Here is a 24,599-nt window from a genome sequence, read left to right as displayed (position 1 = left end):
TTGTTATCAGATGTTCCAACAGTGGCGCCAAAACAGTGATTCTCTTAATTTGATCTCTGAAGCTATCGCAAGGGGTGGGGTGGGGGTAGAGGCTCACAGAGGAGGCAAAGTGGAGGTAGGAGTGGTGGGGTGGGGTGTGTGTGTGACAGAGAGGTACTACTTGAACGATCAAAGGAGCTTTGTCGTAGCTGTGACGATAAACCTTTCGTAACGACCACAAAGAGGAACACTGTTGCCTTTCAAGTGTGTACTTGTGCTTGTGGCAAAGTGCTCCTCATCCCTCTTTCATCCCTCTCCCTCATCCCTCTCTCATTCCCTCTCTTCCTCTCTTTATCTGTCCATCTCTCTCTCTCTCTCTCTCTACGCTTTCTTCTGCGCGTGCCTCTCCTGTCCTCAGGCGCCCATAACATCAGCTGGCAATCTTGCTAGGCCACGCTTCTCTCCGCTACGATATTTTCATTGCGGATGGCACAGCGTGACTGAAGTTGCGTAATTTTTGGCCAGCTAATTGTTCTGGAAACGCTTGTGCTAGTGATTTGGCGATCTCTCAAAAGCATGTGCTCGGTGTTGTCACCAGTGAAGTCTCTGACGGAGAGTGGCATCAGGCCCGACAGGACTGGGTGTTTGGATGCAGAAGTGGATAATTGTATTTATATATATATATATATATATATATATATATATATATATATATATATATTATTATTTTTTTTTACATTAATTGACTAAACTGACATATTTTCTGCCATTTAATATGTTTGTGTGGTAACTCAATCTTGAAATATGGTCCGCAAGCAAAAAAGCCTACTGTTGATTACTGTTAAAGACGGCATTTAGTACATTCGGTATGCATCTGTATTGAACCTAACATCCTGTACCTAAACAGTTCAATGCAAATACATGTACCTTTACACCCCTAATGTATATACAGGGCTTAAAGTGTTCAGGCACCGTGCCTGAATTCAGACGTGAGCTGGTATGCTTAAGATTTGAGAATAGGCAATGAGACAACAGTATATATGACGTCCTCATTTATAAATGTCTGATAACTTCAGGCACAGACATTTCTGTTGCTTTAAGCCCTGTATATACATATCGCATATTGCTCGGTATGTTTTCCCGAGAAGAGACACAGCACGATTATTGTTGTATCACTATTGCAATGGCAATAATGATGAGTTTACCGTTCCTTGTACAAGGTCATGGACAGGAAAGAATCTTGTAAACCTTATCTGATCCGGCCTCTACTTGAGACTCTCAGTGTGACCACTGATAACCCTTCTGTATCTGTGTGGTTAGAACGGATTCAGATGGAATTATTACACAAGTCTGTGCATGCATGCATGCATCCAGGCCGCCACAGTGAAAGGTACATCTATATGCACTTTTGCATGTTGAAACCTTAGTGTAACAGACCCCAGGGCATTTCTCACCCCGTGTGTCGGGGGCACTGCTGTGATCAAACAATGATACTTTTCACAGAAAAGAGAAATTAGGGACAGTCACATTTTCTTTCACCCTTGTGAACTACAACCCCACGAGGGAAAGCCTGCGGATAATCATTCCCGGAGTCAGTGACAGCTTGCATAAAGTCAGTGCTTTGGTGACATAATGGGAGGCTCCAGAGGGAAGGGTAGCTAGGGGAAATGCATTTGCCTTTTTTCCAACTCAGCTATCCATTTCACTGTGAGGACTGTTGGTCTGTACCCGGAAGATGGCGATTCTGTATGTGCCTTTTGGCAAAGAGAGAGCGAGGTTGCGTGAGGGAGGAAGAGGATGAGCGTGTGAGAGAGAGAGAGAGAGAGAGAGAGAGAGAGAAGACAGTCAGGTCAAGTCAGGTTTGATACTGAACTGATGTTGGATGTCAGCTTCACTACACCTGGGAATGTGTACCTGTATGCCAGTGTGTGTGTTTGTGTGTTTGTGTGTGCCTCAGTACTTATTAATGTCTTAAAGTCTCCCTGGCTTATATAAATGTCCTCTCTCCCAGCTGTAATTAGAAACTGATTGAAAGGTTACCCCCCCCCCCTTCACACACACACACACACACACACAAACAGACACACACACCAAAAAAAGAAAAAAACACAGAGAAAGTAAAAGCCCGCAAGGCATGGGCTTGCTCACCCATGCACTATTAACCATGCCCTGTTTGGACAGCCCAAGCCAGCTTGGCCAGGCGCATGGTGTGTGCCCTCTCTCTTGCCGTAGTGACCTGAAGCAGGTGTCTGTTTTAATAAAAGAGGAGGCAGGTCAGAGAGCCGGGAAAGGACTAATGCGGCCGGACCGGGAGAGAGATGACCGCCTTCTACTCTGGTGCTAAGGCACACTCTGCACTAGTTTCCAGCTCAGCCTCGCTCTCTCTATGGGATTGCTCTTTTTATCTGTCTTTCTTCTTTTCATTCTTTCTTTCATCCTTTCTTTCTTTCCTTCTTTCTTTCTGTCTTTCTTTCTTCCTTTCATTCTTTCTTTCATTCTTTCTTTCTTGTTTCTTTGGTTCGCGGCGTACCCTTTTCATGAAATTCCATATCAAATGTGCTTATCTGTGTGGCCGACACCATGAAAAGAGGAAACACATGCAATGTTAAGAAAAAAGGAGAATCGAGAGGAGAGAGAAAAAAAGGCTGAAAAAAGATGAATGAATTTCTCTCTTCATCACTCTCTCTGCTTATCTTGCCCTCTTACCCCGAATAACCCCCTCTATCTTTCTTTACCCCCTTCTCTACCCCCCTGTCTTCCTCCATTGCTCTCTCTCCTCCTCTCATCCTCTTCTCTCTCTCTGTCCCTCTCTCTCCTTCTCTCCTCTTATCCAACTCTCTCTTACACCCCCCCCCCCCCCCCTCTCTCAGGGTCTGGTGGGGGAGAAGTACGGCAGCATCCGCGTGCCGGGGGAGGTGGAGTCGGCCGAGTTCGAGATGATCCTGGACGCAGCGGTGGAGGCGGGCCTGGACACGCGTCTCCTGGAGGAGTGGTACTGCCGCGACGAGAACGCCGTGCCGCCCGCCTACTACCTCAAGCCCAAAGCCCAGATGCTGAAGAACTACCAGAACTCAGTACGGGACCCAGACACTTCCTCTTACGTCTGTTTCCCCATCTGTCTGCCCTTTGGGGTAACCCTTTACTTGATCCTTCTGTCATAAGACTGACATAAGCATCTCATCCCACATGTTATGGCAGATATACCCGATTTGTCAGTGGTCATCACAGGTGGTTAGTCAGCACTAACAGTGTCCAGTGATTTGATGTTTGCCCTTGTTTGTACCTATAGATTATATAGTTATTATCATATAGTTATTTAATTATATTGTTATTATCATATAGTTATTGAAAAAAAGAATGTTATGATAGCTCCAGTCAGACCTTTAGTTGTTATACAGTAATATGCTAGAGTGCTGTTGTAGCATTCTATAGGCTATTTTTAGAGCTGTCGTGACAACTGCTGAATGTGAAAACATGTTATGTTACTGGACATTTGCTGTCATAGTTATTTATGAGAAGTTGTGAAATCTGCCATGGCATGGTTATATTTGTTTTATGACAAAGGCTTAAAGAAAACCGTTACCCAATCCACTGTGTTGAATTGCTACACCATCTGTGTCCTTCTGAAGGTCATTTGTGTTGTGAAAAAGCGATGCTAGTTCTAGTACTTTTGGTGACCGTGTTTTACGACACAGTAATGCTCATACCTCACATTCATCGTATCACAAATGGTTGTCTAATTAATTCCAGAGCAAAACACATTTGCCCTCATGGCCATCTTTTCATCAGTTCTTTCCTCATCCCTCCATCCCTGCATCTCTCCATCCCCTCATCTCTCATTTCTGTGTCTCGCCGCTTGCTTTCCGTACCAGAATTGTAAAGGAGCAAAATGGCGAAGATAGAGTATTCAGTTTGCTGGAGCGTCCGTGTTGAAAAGAGAGATGGCCTTCTCATGTCTCTAGGGGGCATGTCTGTGAATAATATCCGGCCATTCAATCTTAATGCCTTTGAATCTCCATTCAAACTATCGGTGGAGTCAGTGAACACTCATACATTTATTGGTGTTTTTTGTGGGACAGATAAACAACATAAAGGATAAAGCACATGTGTCAAAGCAGTCAGGATTGCGCCTGAAATCTCAGGTGTCTTTTGAAAGTGGTGATAATAAAATGTTTTTTTAACGTGGGGAAGAAAAGCTGGTGCTTTCACGACCTTCCAAGGGTCAGTACGTTTGTTGTGGCCAGTGATATTAAGTTCGCCGCTCACAGCTGACGACAAGGACAATCTGTTTATCTGCAGCTCAAAAGTCCTGTAAAACACTGTGGACAAAAAGACTGCCAGCGCAAGAGTTTTATGTGGAACGCCCTCAAAATGGCCGACTCTGGAGAGAACACTGTTTGCCTGCGGCAGGCTTTACGAGAGTCATAAATTCAGGTTGTGTTTTTAAATAAAACCCCTCCAAGCACTCGGTCTTTATCTCTCCTTCCTCAGCTCTCCTTGCCAGTGTCTCTCCTTCCTTCTCTCATTCTCTCTCTCTCTCTCTCTCTCTCTTTCTCCCTCTCTCACACACACTTTCTCAACTTCTCAGTTTCACCCACCTGCATTTTTATCACTGTTCCCCTCCCTCCCTACCCCAATGTAGAACTTATTCATCCATTTTTCCTGTCCTCTTTTTCCCAGCTTCCTTCTCTCTCTCTCTCTTATTCATTCCATCTCTCTCTCTTTCTCTCTTATTCATTCTCTCTCTTTCTCTCTTGCTCTGCCTCTCTCTCTCTCTCTCTCTCTGCATAAATCTGCTGCTAACACACTGCTGCTTGCTGAAGGGTAGTGTTAGCATCATCGCTCTCCTCCTGTCTCGCTGCTGGAGTAAAATGAGAAAAAGGCAGCAGGTGCTTATTCCCTCGTACCCATCTGACCAGAAACCACCCCCCAAATACACACACACACACACATACACACACACACACACACACTCACACTCACACACAAACACAGACACACACACTTACAGATGGGCCTGAAAACTGACCCAACTCTCCTCCTCATCCAGCCTCCTCATGCTCCGCAGGCCCCTCTCTCTGTCCGTCTTTTCCTCTACCTCTCTTTTCTTCCCTCTTTCCCTCTCTCCCTCTCTCTCCTTCCCTCTTTCCCTCTCTCCTCTAGGGAACTAGACACCAAAGACACGGCGTGTAAGTGACGGTCGACATGCTCCAGAGTGCGTGTCCTAAGCTCAGGCTATGTCTCTGTTCTATCCTCTCAGCTGGTGCCTGGTACACTGCCCATGGCTGTCCCATGATCATGTACAGTTGGTAGGGCAGCTGAGACTACTTGCAGATAAAGGGACTTTTCTGTGAGAATGTAGCAAAGAAGACATCTAAACTTTTTGTAGTAAGACAAGGGAATGATTTCAGTCAGAAAATGTTTAGGACAAGCAACATCCATGTAATTGTGTCATCATGCTTTTTATTATCTCATATACCATATTTTCCATGCATTTAATGTTTTTCTCTCTTTATTAAGGTTCGTTCACACCAGGAACGATAACTATAAAGATAACTATAACTATAACGTTAAAAGCGTCCACACTGACCAACGATAAGGAAAGTCTCTCCTTGTGTTGATAAATGTGATGGATAAAATTTGATGGATTCTGATTGGTTGTCAGCTTTCTATAGTTATCAAAATCGCTCGGAAAGTGATCCCCAACGATATCGTTTTTCATGTCGATATCATTAACCAGTATATTATATAGTCATTCATATTAGCTAGAACGATCATTTTTTGTCGTTATTGTTATAGCTATCGTTGTTGGTGTGACCCTTAACTGTCTTTATCTTCTCACTACACTGCTCCATCTTGAGTTGCATCTTATTGCCTTTCCCTTTAGTCTTCTCTGCTCTGACATCCATCAATCTGTGTCCATTTCTCCATCCAGATGGAGTCGAGCAGCGCGGCCAAGTCCAAGAACGACAAGGCATGGCGCGGCGTCTCGGACGAGATCAAGAAGATCTTCCGCACGGCTGTGCTGCAGCTGCAGGAGAAGGGCACCATGAAGAGCGTCCAGGCCAAGAAGTTCCTCTGCTCACGTACAGTAACCTACATCCTACTCTGGTAGTGTAGTGGGTAGGAGCTGGGCTGGCATGCAGTAGCCTCGTGGGTTCAATCCCCGGCTTCCACCGCTATGCACTTGAGCAAGGCACTTAACCCCGAGTTGCTCTGGGGAGAATGGTCTTTGCAATAACTGTTGCTTTGGATAAAAAATCAGCCAAAGTCAGCCAAGTCTAAGAATAAGTATACTCTACCTCAACACCAACTCTCAACAGTTTAAACGTCTTTTGAATTCTCTTCAATTATATTCAAGAGGGCAAGGTACGGAAGGCACTAAAGGCTAATTAATACCAAACACCATGTTTCAGCCATCCATCCGACATCAGTCTATTGTTAGAAATTCAGCAGCAATGCAGACCGGCAGTTCTTCACGCACACATTATGTCCACTGAAACAACAGGAGAGAGTAATTTTTTCACTTCAGTTCTATTTTTAGGGAGTAAGTGAATCATACACATACAAAAACGCATTGTCAAACATATTGTCTCATCACGCCAGAGATGGAGGCACTTGAAATGGACTAATTCACATTCCACTCTTGCCAACATCTTTGTTATAACAGTGTAAATTCTCAGTTAGGTGCAAAATTTGCAATTACAGTAGGCACACGTATGGTAGGATAAGGCAGTTTCTTCAATATTATGACAGCCATGACACCAAAGGGAGGTTATGTTTGTTATTTTTTCATCCAGTCATCCTCATATTTATGAGACGTTTCTCAAGCCGCAGAGTGTAACCCACATTGTTTTGTTAAAGTCCATTGCGTAAGCTTAGTCTTTTTGAACTGGATTGGATTTTGGAGGGGAAAAATGTTGCTCCTTCCTGATCCGAATGTCATCCCATAGATCCAGAATAGCATTAAGCCTACCAGGGAAATGTTAAGTCAGTTTCTATACAGTGTCTTTTCAGAATGTGTCTTTTTTACACTCTCAACTTCAAAGAGCATTTACGGAGATGAAAGAAAGTCTTGGGACGAGGGCTCATCTTCACGCTTTGCCGTATTTAAATGTGTCTGCGCCACGGGGGTTTCAAATGAGATCTAATACAACTGACTTAATGTGCTCAGGTTAATCCAGTGATCTCAACCAGCTCTCTCACTAATGCCATCCTACCCACGTGTGTGTTTTTTTCCTTGGGTCGTCTCCTCTGTTTCCTCCCAATTACTCCTCATCTCTCTCTTCCCCTCATCGTCTCCATTTTATAATCTTCATTTGTTCTGAGGTAGCAGAGCAGGTTCACGCAATCAAGGTGAAACCTGGTGGTTGGTTTTTGGAGATACCTGACGGGGTTCACAGACAGGGAAGGAGTGAAGAGGAAGCCTGGCTATCCCTGCCTATAGCTCTCCAGTTCAATTTTCACTAGATTATCAATTATCACATTTTTCTCTAGGAAGGCATGTACAGTATATTCATGTATTCATATACTGTTAATTAACATATCTGCCCAGAGACAGGTATAATGAATTGTGAACTAAGTGTGCACCTTTGGTACTGACAGCATTAACAGCAAGTTCTGAAGTTATCCAAAGAAGTGGGATTTGTGGTCTAACCATGTTTGGCTGGAGATGCAGGGACACCTGGAAGTTAGGGTTGGGTCTTAGAGGGGAAAACCTGTATATTAATTCCTACACTTAGTTCACATTTCTTTATGCTTGTCTCTGGGTAGACATGTTAATGGAGCGGTGTCGGTGTAGTGGCTAAGGACCAGGCCGTAGCCATAGAGTCAGTATTGGGGGGGACAAAGTGTCCCATACAAATTCATCACACATATGTCAGTATGTTTATATATGTTTTCTTTTTAAAAATAGTAATAGTGTTCCATAGCTCTGTTCTTCCCCTCTTTGTGTTATTCTATCTGATGGAATTGATTAGGGATGAATAAATTACAACCATAACTAAAAGACAGACAACCCGCCTTAAAGACAGACATGCAGGGTACGACCACATCCATATGCCACACCCTGCCTGCATGGAACCATTGACTGATATGGGACCTGAATATTGCCGTAGGTTATCCATGAATAAACCTGCCTATCAGATTTTGTGTTGGTTTTTCTCAGAAATGCCAACACCCAAGGCCATCTGTAAGTGTGTGTGTGTGTGTGTGTGTGTGTGTGTGTGTGTGTGTGTGTGTGTGTGTGTGTGTGTTAGTTATGACAGAAACAATAGGCTAGCTTGTGAGTCTGTATGAACCTCACAGACAAAAGGCGTCTTTGATTTCTCAAATGTAATGTTATAATTTGATTATGAAATAAGAGATGAACTGACGATGGAACATATTTAGTTTGTACATTTAGTTTGCATAAGTATTAGTGTTGATTTGGTGTTACAATATTAAATGTCAACAATTAATGGGAACATTAACAGATCCTAAATTTACGTGATAGGGCTTGTGGCTTGTTACGTAGGCCTATAGAATTTATTTATGCTATTGTAGCATAGTTGAATATTGGTGGGGTCATGTCCCCCTCATAGAATATTCTGATATCGACTGGGAGCCGTAGCATGCAGTAGCCTGAAAAGTTGTGGGTTCAATTCCAGGCTTTCACCATTGTGCCCTTGAGCAAGGCACTTAACCCTGAGTTGCTCTGGGGACAATGGGCCTTGTAATATAAATGACATACGTACAGGAAGTTGCTTTGGATAAAAGCATCTGCTAAATGAATATATGTAAATGTAAATTAAGCTTTGGAAATGGAATGTTTGTTTTCCTGGTGATTCTAGTGTCAGAGACGTCTCCACACTGTGAATTACAAAGTCATGCCTGACAGCGATTGTGTCCCTAATCTGACCTGGGGAGGCATAAAGGACACACGTCAGGAAGGCAGCCTGTCTTGGTGGGCACATCCAGAAGCCGAGGATGGTGTGGGTATAGTCCCACAGGAGGTTGGCACCAAAAGGGGCAGCAGCAGCAGCAGTGGTGGCAGGCGTGTGTGTTTTTTGGGGGTGCCAGCGCTCTGTGTGAATCTCAGACGGGTGCCAGCGCTTTGCCAGCAGCCCCTACTGAGATGCCACCGTCCCTCCAGGGGATTATGTGTCTGTCGCTGTCTCTCCCACACCTCTCCGCTCGCCACAGGCCCAAACTCAAAAACAGAAACGCAAATCCCCCCTTTTAGAATTTTTTTTTTTTCTTTTTTTTTTTTTTGCTGTAATGTATTCTGCTAGACCCATTCAGGTGAACACAATGCAGCGTGAAGTGTTTTGCATGATTCTCTCTCTCTCTCACACACACTCTCTTTCTTTCTCTTTCTCTCTCTCTCTTTCTTTTACTCTCTCTTTCGTGGAACCACTAAGACTTTAGTGAGAAGGAAATCCATAGGAGAGTCAATTGAGAATTGAGCTGCAGTCAGTAAGCTTGCCCAGCACAGACTCAACCACCACCCAACCCACACTTCTCCCTCCAACCCCCCCCCCCCCCCCCCTCTTCATGGCTCACCCCCTCGATGGTAAGTCGGGCTGCTGTGTGTGTGATATGGAGCTGCTGGCGTTGGCAGCTGATACACGGAGGTGCTCTCTCTGGAGCTGGAGGTCTTTGATAAAACGCCGAGATGTGGGATTAAACGATCCTATCAAAAACATGCCGTCATCCACCACCTCCGCCACCTAACAAACACGTTCACATGCACACACACACACACACACACAAACACAAATACTCTCTTTTGTTACTCACAAATTTCCAAACAGGGCTTAGGGAAACCTATCTAATTGCTTGCTTAAAGAGTCGTGTGCTAGAAAGCTGCATCATTTCTTTCTGGCTAAACATCAAATCCGCTTTTTTCTTCTCTACGGCAGACTTATTTTATTTGAAAGACAAGAGGCTTAGCCGGTAAACTGGTTCATTTTCAACGAAAGGAAGCTTAACATTTTTTCAAACAATTCAGACAGAAACGACAGGTGGGAAAACGTCTACATTACGCCATTTTTACATCTCTGTCTCTCGTTCCCTTTAGCCCTGGAAGACGAGCTGGACTTCGCACTGGGCAAGCAGACGCCGGCCTTCCTGAAGAAGTGTGTGTGCTACATCCGCAAGATCGCCAACTTCGACCGGCACGCTAAGCTGCCCGAGATGGCCCGCTACATGGACATCATCACCGACGCCGACCGCGTCATGCGTAACCAGGAGGCGTACGAGCGGCTGCTCAAAGTCCGCGATGAGTTCATTCCCACGGTGGTGGCGGCGTCCAACCTGCGCGTCTACTCTTCCGTCACACACTGCGACATGAAGCTGGGCTACTCACAGGTACGAATGGGAATGGGACCACGGGCAGTCAGTTTCATAATTTTCTGACATTAAGGTCAAATCTACGTACTGTATACAAGAGATAAGAGATGATCCGCACACCAGACTACACCAGGCTAGTCTGAGGAAGAGTCGTGAGACTCGAAACTGCAAATAAAAAACATATATGGGAACTCCTTGTTGTGCAGATCATCTCATATCTCTTGTAGACTAATAGGGTTTCAATCCTGCTCCCATCCAAATGGATTTGGGGACGTATGTGGCCTCTCACTATTTCCCTAAATCCACGTGCATACTGTGTACTAAAGATCTAATATTTTTGTGTTTTTCTTTATTACAGTCTTTTCCAAGAATACTTTTGTCTAACTCGAAATATTTCAGTAAATAGGGCTATTTTTCACATTGTCATTCCTAATTGTAAGCAGTTTCTGCTCACAATACAACTCACTCACAAATAATCCACTTTTACTCTGACTAAACTTACTAGACGTCTTAGAACCCCCTATCCTATTCCCTCACCTTATCAATCGCTAACCTATCTGAGCCCCTAAATATTCCCTCCCAGACACCTCCCCCCAATCAAAACACATCAGAACTCATTGACACATTCTATGACAGGAGGGAGAGGGAGACACAAACACTCACACACACACACACACACACACACACACACACACACACACACCGGGAAAACAGAGGACACAGGGGAAAGTCCAACACGGAGGCAAATAACCTCGGCGCTACAATATGTTTATCTTACATACTGATTTGTTAACACCCAACAATCTTGATATGTGATTCCTTAGACCAGGGATTCCCAACCTTTTTTGGCACGTGTCCTTATTGTAAGGGCACAAAACGTTGGCGATCCCAATCATTCACATATTGCGAGAGATAGCTCATCTCTGCTGTAACATCCAGACGAGAGTGGTACTTTGACTTTCCTTAAATGTCCTTGCGTGCCTGGTTGTTTTGCTACTTTGTTTCAAACATTGATCTCATGCGAGCTGTCTAAGTTTATTTTTTATTTAGCTAGATTGTAATGAAGGATCCATTACTTAACTTGGATATCATGAGTTTTTTTAATATTTTTTAAATTTAATTTATGTATATTTTTATGTAATGTACTGGTCAATTGTGAGAGACCCAGTATCTCAGACGACCCCATTTGAATTTCAGGCGACTCCACATGGGGTCCTGACCCCAAGGTTGGGAAACGATGCCTTAGAAAAGATGTTTTGCATTGGGTCTTTAAAAAGCTAGAATTTCTTTGTCAGTTTTTTTTCCACGTGCCATGTGTCTTTTAACATGCTAAAAAATGGCTAAAAAATGGCTAAATCCAAAATCCCTTCGAATCCCTCAATTTCTCACTAGACCTATGAATGTGGCTCTGGGTACATAAAAGGATATCTTTTTCCTAGAGCCGATTTTATAAAACAATTCTAAAACTGTATAAAACAAGACTAATCGCTTCAACCGGTCTCTGGTAGGAGGTGGAGAGCCACTACGTGGAGGGCTTGTGCAAGCAGTTCTACGAGGACATGGTGGACATCATCCAGGCCACGGTGCAGCAGAACTTCGACGCCGAGACGGACCCGATGTACGACGAGCTCCTGCAGCACCTATCGCTCTGCAAGACCTTCTCGTCCATCTACGAGTACAAGAGCGAAGCGCTGGACCTGGTGCAGGAGTACCTCTACCCGGTGAAGGGCAGCCGCATGAGCCCCCTGGTGGTGTACGGGGGGCCCTGCAGCGGCAAGACGCTGCTGCTCGCTGAAGTGGCCAAGGAGGTGAGGGGGCTGTTAGCCAAGATCCTTGATTATTAACCAAGATAGAGCAATGTTAGTTGTTTCTGTGGACACGATGTAAAATTACCATATTTCTGTCCACATGCATTTCTGCCCACACATGGAAGTCAGGGCATGTGTGTGCAGTGGAGTGTGAGTGTCTTCCAGGCATGTGTGTAGGAGCATGTAGAAGACACTTGCAGCACGTCTGTACAGACAATAGAATGGTATAGTAAGTATAGTATCTCTATATAGGGTGCGTGTGTGTGTGTGTGTGTGTGTGTATGCGTTTGTGTGTGTGTATGTGTGTGTGTGTGTGTGTATGTGTGTGTGTGTGTGCGTGTACCTCTGTCCTAACTCTGGGCCATCTGCCTGAGCCTGGTGCATCAGGGTGGTGTTGTCAGGGGAGGCCCTTTGCCACGTCCACGTGCCTCCTGCAGCAAACCTGTCTCCTCATACCTTAATATTTGATGCCTTCTCCTCATTTAAGATGATGTGATTTGCTTCATGGGGCACAGCCAGAGAGCCATCCTCAGTGGCACCGCACTACGCCACGCCACACCACGCCACGCCACGCCACGCCACACCACCCTGCACCGCTCCACTGTTTCAGGAGAGCAGCCAAACCCAGGCAGGCACGGCACAGTGGCCCCAGAACACCTTGCAGTGCCAGTGATCCCTCACGAGTTCACTCAACACACAAGCCCAGACTGCAGAGGCACGAAGGAAGAGCCATGCATCTGGACTGGATTCAGTCAGAACACACACACACACACACACAGAATCTATAATAAGCAGACAATGTAAAGTATGGGGATGTATGTAAAGGTTACTACTATAGAGATTACCAGTAATGTGCTTAAAGGTTACATTAAAGTAACGTAATGGAGCGCACACAGAGACACACACACACGCGCACACACACACACACACACACACACACACACACACACACACACACACACACACACACACACAGAGAAATACACACAGAGATGACAACAATTGCTACATATTCCCTCCCTGCATTACACATGTGGCTGTGCAGCTGGTATAACATATGATTTGTATTATTGGCTTCTCCAGTATTGACCTCAGGGGAGATTCACTGCGTGTCTGTTCTTGTGTGTGTGTGTGTGTGTGTGTGTGTGTGTGTGTGTGTGTGTGTGTGTGTGTGTGTGTGTGTGTGCCACAGAGAGAGAGAGCTGGGCTAGAAAAGGGTGGGGAGTGCAGTTGACATTTCCCATTGCCATTAGCAACCTGTCTGTGCGCCAGGCCTCTAATGTTAGTTTTCACAAGATGAGCTCAGAGACCTGGAGTCTCTCTTATCTCTCCCAGGACTCACACACATCCACCCACGCACCATCTCTCCCACACACATGAGCACACACACAGACACACACACACACACACACACACACACATACAACATCTCTTTCATACATGTGTACACACAAACACACCACTTGATTTACATGAGCTCAATGCAAATCAAACCAGCTAATAGGCTAACTGAAATAAAACCATGCCAGTCTCAGGTATAGTGAAGGGTATGTGATGATGTCGGGCTATTTTAATTTCAAAGGCCAAGGGATCCATGAAATAACTGTCCTTTAAAAATAAACATCTGCCTGCCTCTATGGGAATTTAACATAGGGGGGGTGTATACTTATGCACCCTGTATTTTAATGAAGAACATTTATTTATCTATGATACATTATTCATTCACAAAGAAATTGGTGTCCTTAAAGGATTTTCCCTCATTTTTAATTAGGCATTAAAATCAATTTCCAAAAGATGATTTTTTATTCTACTTTTTAGTCAGCTTTAGCATTCGGGTGAATACTTTTGCAAGGCACTGTAGTACAATGTACAATGATAATACACTTAAATGCACACAGTTACACACTACTGTGTGCACATATACTGTACATAATGTATAAATGTACACTTCAAAATCCTTCTGGTCATAGGTTATATATTCTATAAAAACACCCACTCACCCACAGCTTTATCCCAAACCATGTTGACACATATGCTAGTACAAACTAATGACACATCATACACAAATACACACAGAATGACAATTTCACCCTCTCTCCCCATCCACACTTATACACAAATTTACACATCTGCCCATGAATACCATTGACATTGACCCTGCACACATGTTCAGAGATTGAATTTCTTAACCAGGCATGGGACGCCATGTAAGCACTGGTTAAGGACCCCCTCAGGTCAGAAAGCTCCCGGGTCTGTCATTAAAAGTCTGGAATTTTCTCGAAAGACATTAATTTATCTGTACTATTTCCCAAGACCACTGCTGGGAGAGAGCTATTTGGTCCACTCATGAATACAAATAGGAAAGTGGGGAGGGGAGTGAGAGATTGCTATTGATTACCAAAAATTTCTATCGCTGAAGAAATCACACAGCTATTACTTGTGTCAAGGACATTCATTTACAGTTCTGTTTTCTGAAGTTTTTTATTTTATTTTTTATTTTTTTGGCGAATGGCCCCTGCCTCTTGAAGTTTGTGTCCCTTATGTATTATGCATCCACATCTCCAATTCAATGAGGCAGCATTTCTAAGTAGCCCCCGCCTGGAGCGCAGAGGCTACCTGGAATTAGTAAACAATACACAAGTCTGTGTTTACACCCCGTGACGTGACGTGACATAACACAGATCCCTCTGTACCACAAGAGAGCCGTTCCTTTGTTTATAAAATGATTTCTCGGTTAGTTAGTGTTTTATGAGTGCTGGCAGTTGTTTTACGCTGCATATAACTGAACATGTGCTTCAGGAATGTCCACTATATTTCAGACTTTACGCTCCACTTTAAAAAGGCCATCATTTGAAATGACTTCTCTAAAAATATCCCATGAATTATTTTCCCTGTGTTGGTAAGAATAATGGCTTTTATAATTTGGTAGAGGATTGAAATGATTCTGTTAAGATGGTCTGAGATTTAATTGCTTCATTAAGTGCTTGGCTGGTTTGCTAACTAGATCTGTCCTCTGTCTGATGTTTTTCAGGCATACTCATGGCTGCAGAAGGAGATGGGTCCAGAGACGGACCCGGTGGTCATCGTTCGCTTCATCGGCACCACCGACTTCTCCACGGACCTCCGCACCCTGCTGCAGAGTATCTGCGAGCAGATCGCCATCAACTACCGCTGCTTGATCCACTTCCTGCCCCAGAAGATCCAGGAGATGAGGGAGCTGCTGGTCAACCTGCTGGGCGAGTCGTCCTTCCACCGGCCGCTGGTCATCGTCTTGGATGCTTTGGAGCAGCTCTCGGACGCTGACGAGGCTCGGAAGTTGTGGTGGCTGCCCGCACACTTGCCCCGCACTGTTCGGATCGTAGTGTCCACCTTGCCCAACAAACACGGCATTCTCCAGAAGCTCCGCAGCCTCATTCACGACGAGTTCCGGTATGTGGAGTTAATCCAGCGTGATCGCAAAGCCTGCAGCCAGACACTCAAGCAGCAGCTCCTCAGTGTCAAGAGGAAGGTCACTTCAGGCCAGCAAATCTACGTCAATGAGGCGCTGGCCAAATGCACATTGCCCATGTTCGTCAATCTCATCTACCGGGAGGTGGTAAACTGGAGGTCACACAAAGATGTAGACGACACATCGCTAAGTGCCACAGTGCACGACAGCATCGAGCGGCTCTTCTTCTCCGTGGAGGACAAGCTTGGCTCTCGATTTGTCTTCCGGGCACTGGGCTACATCACCATGTCCAAAGCTGGGCTGACCGAGATGGAGCTCGAAGATATCCTCTCCTTGGACAACAGCGTCCTGGGGGACATCATGGTAAGCTCCAACCTCAAGAACCCGCTCAGGGTCTCCTATGACCTCATTGCCCGACTGAGGGAGGAACTCGACGGCTACCTGATCGAACGGCAGGTGCGCAATGTGACGCTAATGGTGTGGGCCAACAGGCACCTGCACCTGATCGCGCTGAAGCTGTACCTGAGCAACGAGGAGGACGTCCACCAGATGCACAGCTTGTTGGCGGAGTACTTCCTGGGGGCCTGGGCCGGAGGCCGGAAGAAGATTTTCCACTGCGACAACAATCACTTCGCCCACTTCTCCCATCACAATAACCCACAGCAGCAGCAGCAGCAGCAGCAGCACCATCACCACCACCCATCACAGCACGGTCACGACAAAGGCAGTGCCGACAAGTACTCTTACGATCGGCAGACTCCCGAGCAGCCCTGGGTTTTCCAGTGCAACCTCTTGGAGCCAGACATCTTCTTTGTCAACCACAGGAAGATGACAGAGTTAGTGTATCACTTGACTCGAAGTGGGCGCACCGATGACCTAATGTACGGGGTCATCATGAACTTTAGCTGGCTGTACACCATGATCAAAATAGGACATTTTGATAAGGCGCTTACAGACATTGACCTAGCCTACAGTTACTCGCAGGAAAAAGAGCTGAAGTTTTTGGCCACGACGTTGCGCAGCATTAAGGTCAAGGTGACGCGTAACCCGGCTTCCTTGTCCGCCGAACTTCAGCAGAGGTTGCTTCCTGTGGTGACATCCCTCCCCAAGCTCCGACACCTCCTGCTGGAGTGTGACAAGGACGGCCCCAAATACTGCTCCATTGTTCCCCTGCACTCGTCCATGGATGTCACCTACAGTCCCGAGAGGCTGCCCCTCTGCTCCAGCTACATGCAGATTGTGGAAATCATCCCGACCCTGGCCCCCAGCATCGTCATCGTGGCCTTGGAGGACGGCTCCGTGAGCACGTGGGACGTGGAGAGCAGGCAGCTCCTCCGACAAATCGACACGGCGCGCTCGGTCGTGCTCGGCATACGCCTCACCACTGATGAGAAGTACCTGGTGGTGGCGACCACCAAGAACACCCTGCTGATCTACGATAATCACAAGTCCTGCCTGCTCTCCGAGGTGGAGGTCAAGTGCTCCAAGCATCTCGGCGTCACTGGTGGGGTTGCCTTCATCAATGGGTTTACATTATCTAGCCAGCATGCCCTGGCTTGGTTGGAGGCCAGCAAAGAGGTGAATGTTATTGACTTGGTGTACGGCTGGCCTTTGTACCAGTTCCACTGCTGGTATGAGGTCACCTGTGTGCAGTGCTCTCCAGACGGCATGTATGCTTTCTGTGGGCAATACCTCAACACCACGTCCATCTTCCACCTGGGCAGTGGGGACAAGCTGGCCACCATGACGTCAGAGTTTTCAGGCGGTTTTGTTAAGTCCATCTTGGTGCTGGACACCCTTAACCAGATGGTGATGATTGACAATGAGGGGAGTTTGTCGGTGTGGAACACAAAAGAAGTCACAAACCCCCGACTCATGGAGGACTATGATTGCAGGGGGGATGATAGTGAAGTTGTTGGGATCGAGCTATCTGAGGACCAACGCTCCATTCTCATCTGCAAAGCAAGAAGCATTGAAGTTCTGGATACCAAAGTCTGGAAGATGGTGGAGAAGTTCAAAGCCAAGCGCACTGAACGATTTGTGGCTGCTGTCCTCTCCAAAAATGGCCAGAGTATTGTTGCTTCCATGGAAAACACTTCATCTATTTTTGTGTGGAGGAGGGACAGTGGCCAATGTATGGCTAGTCTAATTGAGATATCTGGAGCCATTGTCAAGTTAATCAAGTCCACCCATCATAATCTGCTACTGTCGGTAGCCAGCAGTGGTGTGCTGTCAGTTTGGGACATTGACATTATAACAGCCATGTCTAACATAGACAAGACAGGGAAGCGCATATTAAACCTGCAGCTTTCAGGCCGAGAAGACTTTATCTACACCATGGACGGCTCAGAGTCCATTCACAAGTGGAACTTCAACACGGGCTTCATTGAGATGGTTTTCAAACACGAAGGCCTTGTGGAGAACTGTGTCCTTACCACCTCTGGTGACCTTATGGTGACTTCTGATGACAAGTCCAGCCAGTACATCTGGCAAACCACCACGGGGGAGAACATCTTCCGCATCAACGGGCAGAAGATAACCCAGCTTCTCATCACCCACAACGACCAGTTTGTGGTCTCGCTGTGCGAGCAGAATGCCTCACGTGTCTGGAGGTTGGCCACTGGGCACAAGGTGTGCAACATCCTGGTCACCCTCCAGCACGCTCTCATCACCACCGCCAACACCTTCCTGGTTGGCACTACCAAAAACAAGCTTCTTGCTGTCAGCCTGTGGTCAGGAAGTGTCTCCAAGAAGTTCATCTGTGACGACGGGATTACCATTGTCAACTTCAAGCTCATCCCTGATTGTCCAGACTATGTGGTCTTCATCACATCCACTGAGACTGTGTTTATCTGGAGTGTAGCAGACGAGTCTGTGTGCCGTCGTGTTCAGATGCCGGCCAACTTCCTGAAGAACCTGGAGGATTTCCAGATCTCGCCCAATGGCAAGCTAGGGATCGTGTCCAAGGGCGACGAGAACATCAACGTCTTGGACCTCCACAGTGGGAAGCTCCGATTGGTACATGCCGCAGGCATCATATGGCGGCAGAAGCTCTCGAGGGACGGCCGGTACCTCGTGTACATCTGCTTCCGCAACTGCGAGGAAGACGACGATGCAGGCGTGGTGTCCAACCTGATTGTCATGCGTCTGGCCGACGGCAAGAGCATCGGCACATGCTCTCTCTACAAGACGCCCACCTTCCTGTGCCTCTCGCAGCGGGCGCTCAACATCATTGTGGGTTTCGAAGACGGCAGCATCGGCACCTACACCGTGGTGGACCGGGTCGACGCCGCCCTCAAGATCAAAATCGCCACGTCCAACAGCCGGCAGATCGTCAACAACGCTGCACAAAAGGTCCGGCCCAAGTGCAGCACCCATGCCTTCAAGACCATCTCCGACTGCATTTGGCGGGAGTCCACAGAGGTCTTCTCCAGGGATAGCCCCATCAACCTGTCCGACTCAGGCGAGGCCGAGACCACCACACCAACCAAGAAGAGTGAACTGCTTCAGTGATGGTGCCCTCCTATGGACAGTGTCAGTGAGAAAGCTAAGGAGGCAGCTAAGGAGGCAGCTGATTCTCGTTTACAGCCAACCTTAATGGCTCAGCTGCACCACGTAGTCCTCTGGGCTAACTGTAACGCTGCACTCATCCGCCACTTTTCATTCACAAAAGCTATTATCTTATTACATTTGTCATCTGAAGACTGTTCATGAAAATAATATTAAAGTGATTCTTTTTTTCCCTCATGGGTTCCAAATAAAGATATATAATTATATATAATTATTATTATTGTATGTGCAGACACACTTCTGGCATTTACATGACCAGAGTTTAGAAATATCTCTGTTGTTCCAAAAGCCATTGTTTTTATTTCAAATGTGGTGATGAATACCATACATTTCAGAAGTATTGTAATGGTCTCATGAAGCCATACTGTTAATTTATACAGATTCATATGTAGATGTTAGTATATATTTGTAGCCATAAAAGAATTGCTGCCATTTTTGCATTTGTTTTATATTTATGTGCGTTCATTTCTATTGACAATGTCTCTGTACTGTACAAAAAAGGAAATTATAAATATATGTACATATCTATTTTGGCTGCTGCAAATTGTGCAACTCCTTAAAATGTTATGTTGTGCTTAATGCAATCAAAGTGAGTGCCTGGATTTCAACTGTTTTATTATGAGTAGTATTATTTACTTATTTTAGGCAATTAATATCATTTACCTTTTGAAGATTAATTATTATAAAGATGCAGGGAATTTCTAAACAAAATCTACTGATACCTAGCACTGTCATAATGACAGGCTTACATTAAGAATTCGGTTGATACAAGACATCAGAGAATCTGAATAACATCATCCGTTTTCAAGGGAAGGCTCTTCCCAGCCACACAAATGAAAGGTCAAAGGTCAATTGGGGGCAATTCAGGTCAGGCTTGTGATGAGAGCTTCGTAAAAAGCTGCAGACAAAGCCCAATTTGAGATTTGAGGGGTCAAAAGTGAACAAAAGTACTAATGTGCATTAAGTGTAGCATCTTACCTTAAGTATCAACGCCTTAAATGCTTGCAAGTTATGGTCAGCCCAGTTCTATGACTTCATCGCATAACTACCTGAATGCATACAGATAGGAGAGAGGGACACTTGTTTGTGGTTGAAAGGAGCACTTTACACTACATGTAGCATTGCTAGCACTGTACGGATGTGTGTGTGTGTGTGATCTGTGATCTTACAAATATGACCATTTAACTGCATACCAATGTTTTGAGTCCATTCGCCTCATGTCTGCCTTCAGTTTGGCAATGCTGTGTTTAGATTTGGATTCCCAGAACGTCTAATTCCACCAACCACTCAAAAGCAGTCACTACTGCAGAAAGCTCTGACTATTCCTCTCAGATCAGTGGAAAAAACCTCCAAGGGCTATTCCGTATAATTGTATGTTTACCTCTTTGGTTGTTGCAACATTGGCCCTACATCAATTCACCTGTAGCAGTATACAGCTTTAAGAACCCCCCCCCCCCCCCCAAAGAACAAAGATGCTCTCCAAATCTAAGGAACTTCTAGGATATTTGCCAAAGTTCTTGACAATATTTTCTGTTCTGTTCTATTCGGTTCCGTTCTGTTCTGTTCTGTTGAGTTCTATTCTATTATGTTCTGTTGAGTTTTTTCTTTTGTTGGTTTCTGAATGTTTTATCCCGTTTTCTCACAGGTAATTCATATCACGACCAAAATTTTCTTGAATTTCTGTATGTTTCTAATGTGATTCTATGAAGTGATGATACAGAGAAACGTGTTATCTTTGCTAAGAGGTTTAAGAAGATGAAGTCCACTTATATTATATGGGAATGCCAGTTTTAGAGTATATTTGAATGTGTCCTTATGAAAGCCAGTAAACAGTATCTTGTATGTTCTGTATCTTGAATGATTTTAATAACTTACTTGTTTGCAACACATAGTTGACATGACTGGTATTGAATGTTTTTATGGTATTCTTTGTATCTGTCAGGACTGAATTTCCTCTTTAGAGATTTATATTTTCATAAATGTTGTACTTAACTTTTGTTACAGAGTTGTTTATCTGGGAGTGTTATGGAAAAAAACATGTCTGAAGCAATATGGATTAGTGTGTATGCATTGTTTGTATGGAACACTTTAATGTAATAAAACAGTTCTCTTTTGCCTCGAAACTTTGCTTTCTGGTACCTGATTTTTTTGCTACTGTTTTAATATATGATATTACATACATATGTCTGTGTATACATAATATTCTATATGCACACAATACATATCAATTACATCACATATATGATATTCACAGATCTTTATAGATTAGAAGCATTTATACATTCTGAAAATGTTGTCCAGATGGCAATTATCTGTGGTTTAGCGGCTCGTAACACACCCTAGTTGTGTTTTAATGAAAGCTTTTTGTTGTGTGTGTGATGTGATTTCATGGTACCAAGGTCATAATCATAATATATTTTTACAATATTCAACTTTGCTCAAAATGCACCCCCAATGCACATGCAAGGTTACAAAACTGGTAAAAACAGATTTTGTTCTTTAAAGCCCCCCCCCCCCCCCCTCATACACACACACATTTACAGTTGGCCTTTTGTCTGTGAGGTTCACAGACACACAAGCTGGCTTATCAGTCACTGGCTCATCATCTCTGTCATGTACTGTACATGAGTGAGTCATACTCTAGAAACTTCTATTGAGACTGAAGAGATGACAGATGACAGACAGGCACGATTAAACACACCAAGAAAAGCATCCACACACTCAATAGTGCAATAGTGGGTGGCATGGTTGAGTGAGGAAAGAAGCAAAGAGGAAATAAGGACTTATCCGGTTAAACCGTGTGATAGTGTAGTCTAGGGTGCGGTTATTTTTGGCTTTAATACTGTGTACATAATCACATTGCACCGTGGTAATCTTGCCACACATAGGCCTACCCAAAAGGGCCTATGTTTTTACATAAAAATACAACTTGCTAAACTTTGCCCTAATATCTGGACTTATTGTTGTATGTTTTATAGCAATGCATAGATCTTTGTTCATATCATTATAGCTATGGTTGTAATTGTTTCATCCCTAATCAATGCCATTATATAGAATAACACATAGGCACACACAAGGGCCCCATATTAACTCTATGGCTACGGCCTTGCATGGAACGATAATAAAACAATTATTTCCTGTAAACTTCACACTGCCCCATGCATTAGCAAACCCATATCAAATAACAGCTGCGTAATTGTTTGTCACAGGAGGCAGACAAGCATGTGACATATTTTCCCAACACTGAGTGACACTACCACAATTAGTTTGTTCACAGAACACTTGGAAACGCATACACGCCGTCTCCATTTCTTTCTTTATCTCTCAGTCTTTCCCTCGCACTTCTTGTCTCTCTAGCTGTGCCTCTCTGTACCTCTCCCTCTGTCAATATAAGCAGCAATAAATGCATTGAGGGCAGCTAGATTGGTCCACATAGACCTGTTGCTTTAGGCGACCATTTTAATTCCTCCCATAAGCCCACGCTCTAATGGGGGAAGTGTGTGCCATCTCCTTGGTAACCCCTTCCACTGACCACACCCCTCATTGTGACATCAGGGAGGTGGCATGCTCAACCTGTAAATCCTTGAGAAAATAAGACACCTCTGCTAAGATGTTTCCTCCTCCCGCAATGCAAAGAGTGAAGGCTCCACACTGCCGTGCTTCATCTAGCTATGTAAACACACTCAGCCACCCTAAGATGTGGCACCGCAAAGTGGAATGAGCCAGAACCAACCGTGAACCATTGTAGAACTCCTGTGTACACTTGTATCCAGTGCTGCCTTATCGCACACATTCCACCCTCATACTGTATATAGGCTACCATTTCTCTTTTCCCCCTGGTCACTCCTGTTCCGTTCTATTGGCTAAGATTGGTCAGACATAAGGGTGAGTGACTAAGTCACACAGCTTAACACCCAAGAAGCACAATAGTTTAAACAACAGAGAGGCAGATATTATTCATTAGAATGTACAGCTTGGCCGCAGTCTGTAATCAAGGAGAAAAAAAATATGTCCTTGTATTTTGTATATGACTCAAAGCACTTTCTGGAATTTTACTTCACAGCCAAAATCCTCCAGGAGTTTGTGCTAGTGAGCGCCTCCTCCTTCGGAAATAAACAACAGGGTGACAAAGGCTGAGGCTTCAGGGCCAGTGCGATAATGCTCTGGAGTACGCTGGCAGCTCCTGGCGAGAGAGGTGATGTCACTGTCATCTGAGACAGGTGTGTGTGTGTGTGTGTGTGTGTGTGCGTGCGTGTGTGTGTGTGCGCATGTGTGTGTGTGTGCGTGTGTGTGCGTGTGTGTGTGTGTGTGTGTAGTCAGGTTGGAAACACACACAGGTGCTAAGGCTAAGGTGTAGCCAGGTGTAAATGTGCCTGGGTGCCGACAGGTGATATTTTGGTGGAATGAGGGCAAAACAAGAGGAGCTGAGTCATCTTTCTAACTCCACAACCAAATAAACACATAGATAAACATGTTGATGTAATAATGGTAAAAAAGGCCATTCATGTTTTCCACACTGTTAATTGGTATACAATCAAAAACTAGCACACATAATGCAATACAATGGAATGTGTTGTGGTGCCAACAATAGTATTAGTAAAATCCACAGGGGAGATTTCACTAGCTGAAATAAATCTATTGTGGTTCACACAAATACAATGCACAGGTCTAGCTGTAGGACTAATAGTGTTGACTTTGATAATGGCATGAGTGGTTGTGATTCGAGCAATGGTAGTTTAGTTATAGTAACATGAATAATATGCCAGTAGTAAAGGTTGTAATAGTGATATAATACATGTATAAAGTGTGTAAAGTAGGAATTACAGCATTTATTTAGTAAAATATTTTAATAAACTATACAAAACAGCAGACCTAGGTAGCCATTTATAAGGAGAATGTTGACCAACATACAAATGCAGGGATATGTTTCCATTAACAGAGGTGGCATGCAGACAAACTGTGTATTTGAATGTGGAGGTTGAACTGGGCAATGTGAGTTTGCCTTTCCACCACAAAGAACGATTTAAACCTAACTAGAGAACAATTTAATTGAACAAAGGAGATGGCTATTGAAAATGTAATGTCACTAAATGGGTCTATTTTCAGCTCCTGTGGAGTCTATCGGGACTTTTATCAATTTGACTTGCACATCAGGCCTCTTTCACAGAGGCCTTATGTGTTTCAGTAGATCAACATCTGATCTGTCCACACACACATACACACACACACACACACACACACACACACACACAAATCTGGTGAAAACATCCAACATTACTGTGTGTGTTTGTGTGTGTGCGCGCACGTGTGTGTGCGTGCGTGCGTGTGTGTGTGTGTGTGTGTGTGTGTGTGTGTGTGTGTGTGTTCAATAGAGAGAGAGTGTGTCATGTCACTCCACATTAATGTCAAAGCATTTTGCCTACGATCTGCGCTTCAGTAAGATTGTGGCCATTTTGTTTGCT

The 24,599-nt window shown here is 44.7% G+C and overlaps 1 protein-coding gene across 1 annotated transcript in view; it reads left to right on the top strand.

Moving 5' to 3' along the window:
* Positions 1-19,244, top strand: part of nwd2 (NACHT and WD repeat domain containing 2) — a 51,591-nt gene extending 32,347 nt beyond the window's left edge. Inside the window, exons 4-8 of the mRNA XM_076289719.1 lie at positions 2,850-3,053; positions 5,915-6,065; positions 10,040-10,329; positions 11,820-12,119; positions 15,151-19,244. Coding sequence (XP_076145834.1) covers positions 2,850-3,053; positions 5,915-6,065; positions 10,040-10,329; positions 11,820-12,119; positions 15,151-19,080 — 4,875 coding nt within the window. The 3' untranslated portion in view covers positions 19,081-19,244. The remainder of the gene's footprint in view (positions 1-2,849; positions 3,054-5,914; positions 6,066-10,039; positions 10,330-11,819; positions 12,120-15,150) is intronic.
* The last annotated feature ends 5,355 nt before the right edge of the window (positions 19,245-24,599 follow it).

The sequence above is a fragment of the Alosa pseudoharengus genome, unplaced genomic scaffold, assembly GCF_046254945.1.
Source record: "Alosa pseudoharengus isolate Yale_2024_CS ecotype anadromous, Long Island Sound unplaced genomic scaffold, YU_APseudo_1.1 YU_APseudo_1.1_scf_17, whole genome shotgun sequence".
In the NCBI taxonomy this organism is placed as follows: domain Eukaryota; kingdom Metazoa; phylum Chordata; class Actinopteri; order Clupeiformes; family Clupeidae; genus Alosa; species Alosa pseudoharengus.
This window is presented reverse-complemented; position numbering and strand designations above follow the sequence as displayed.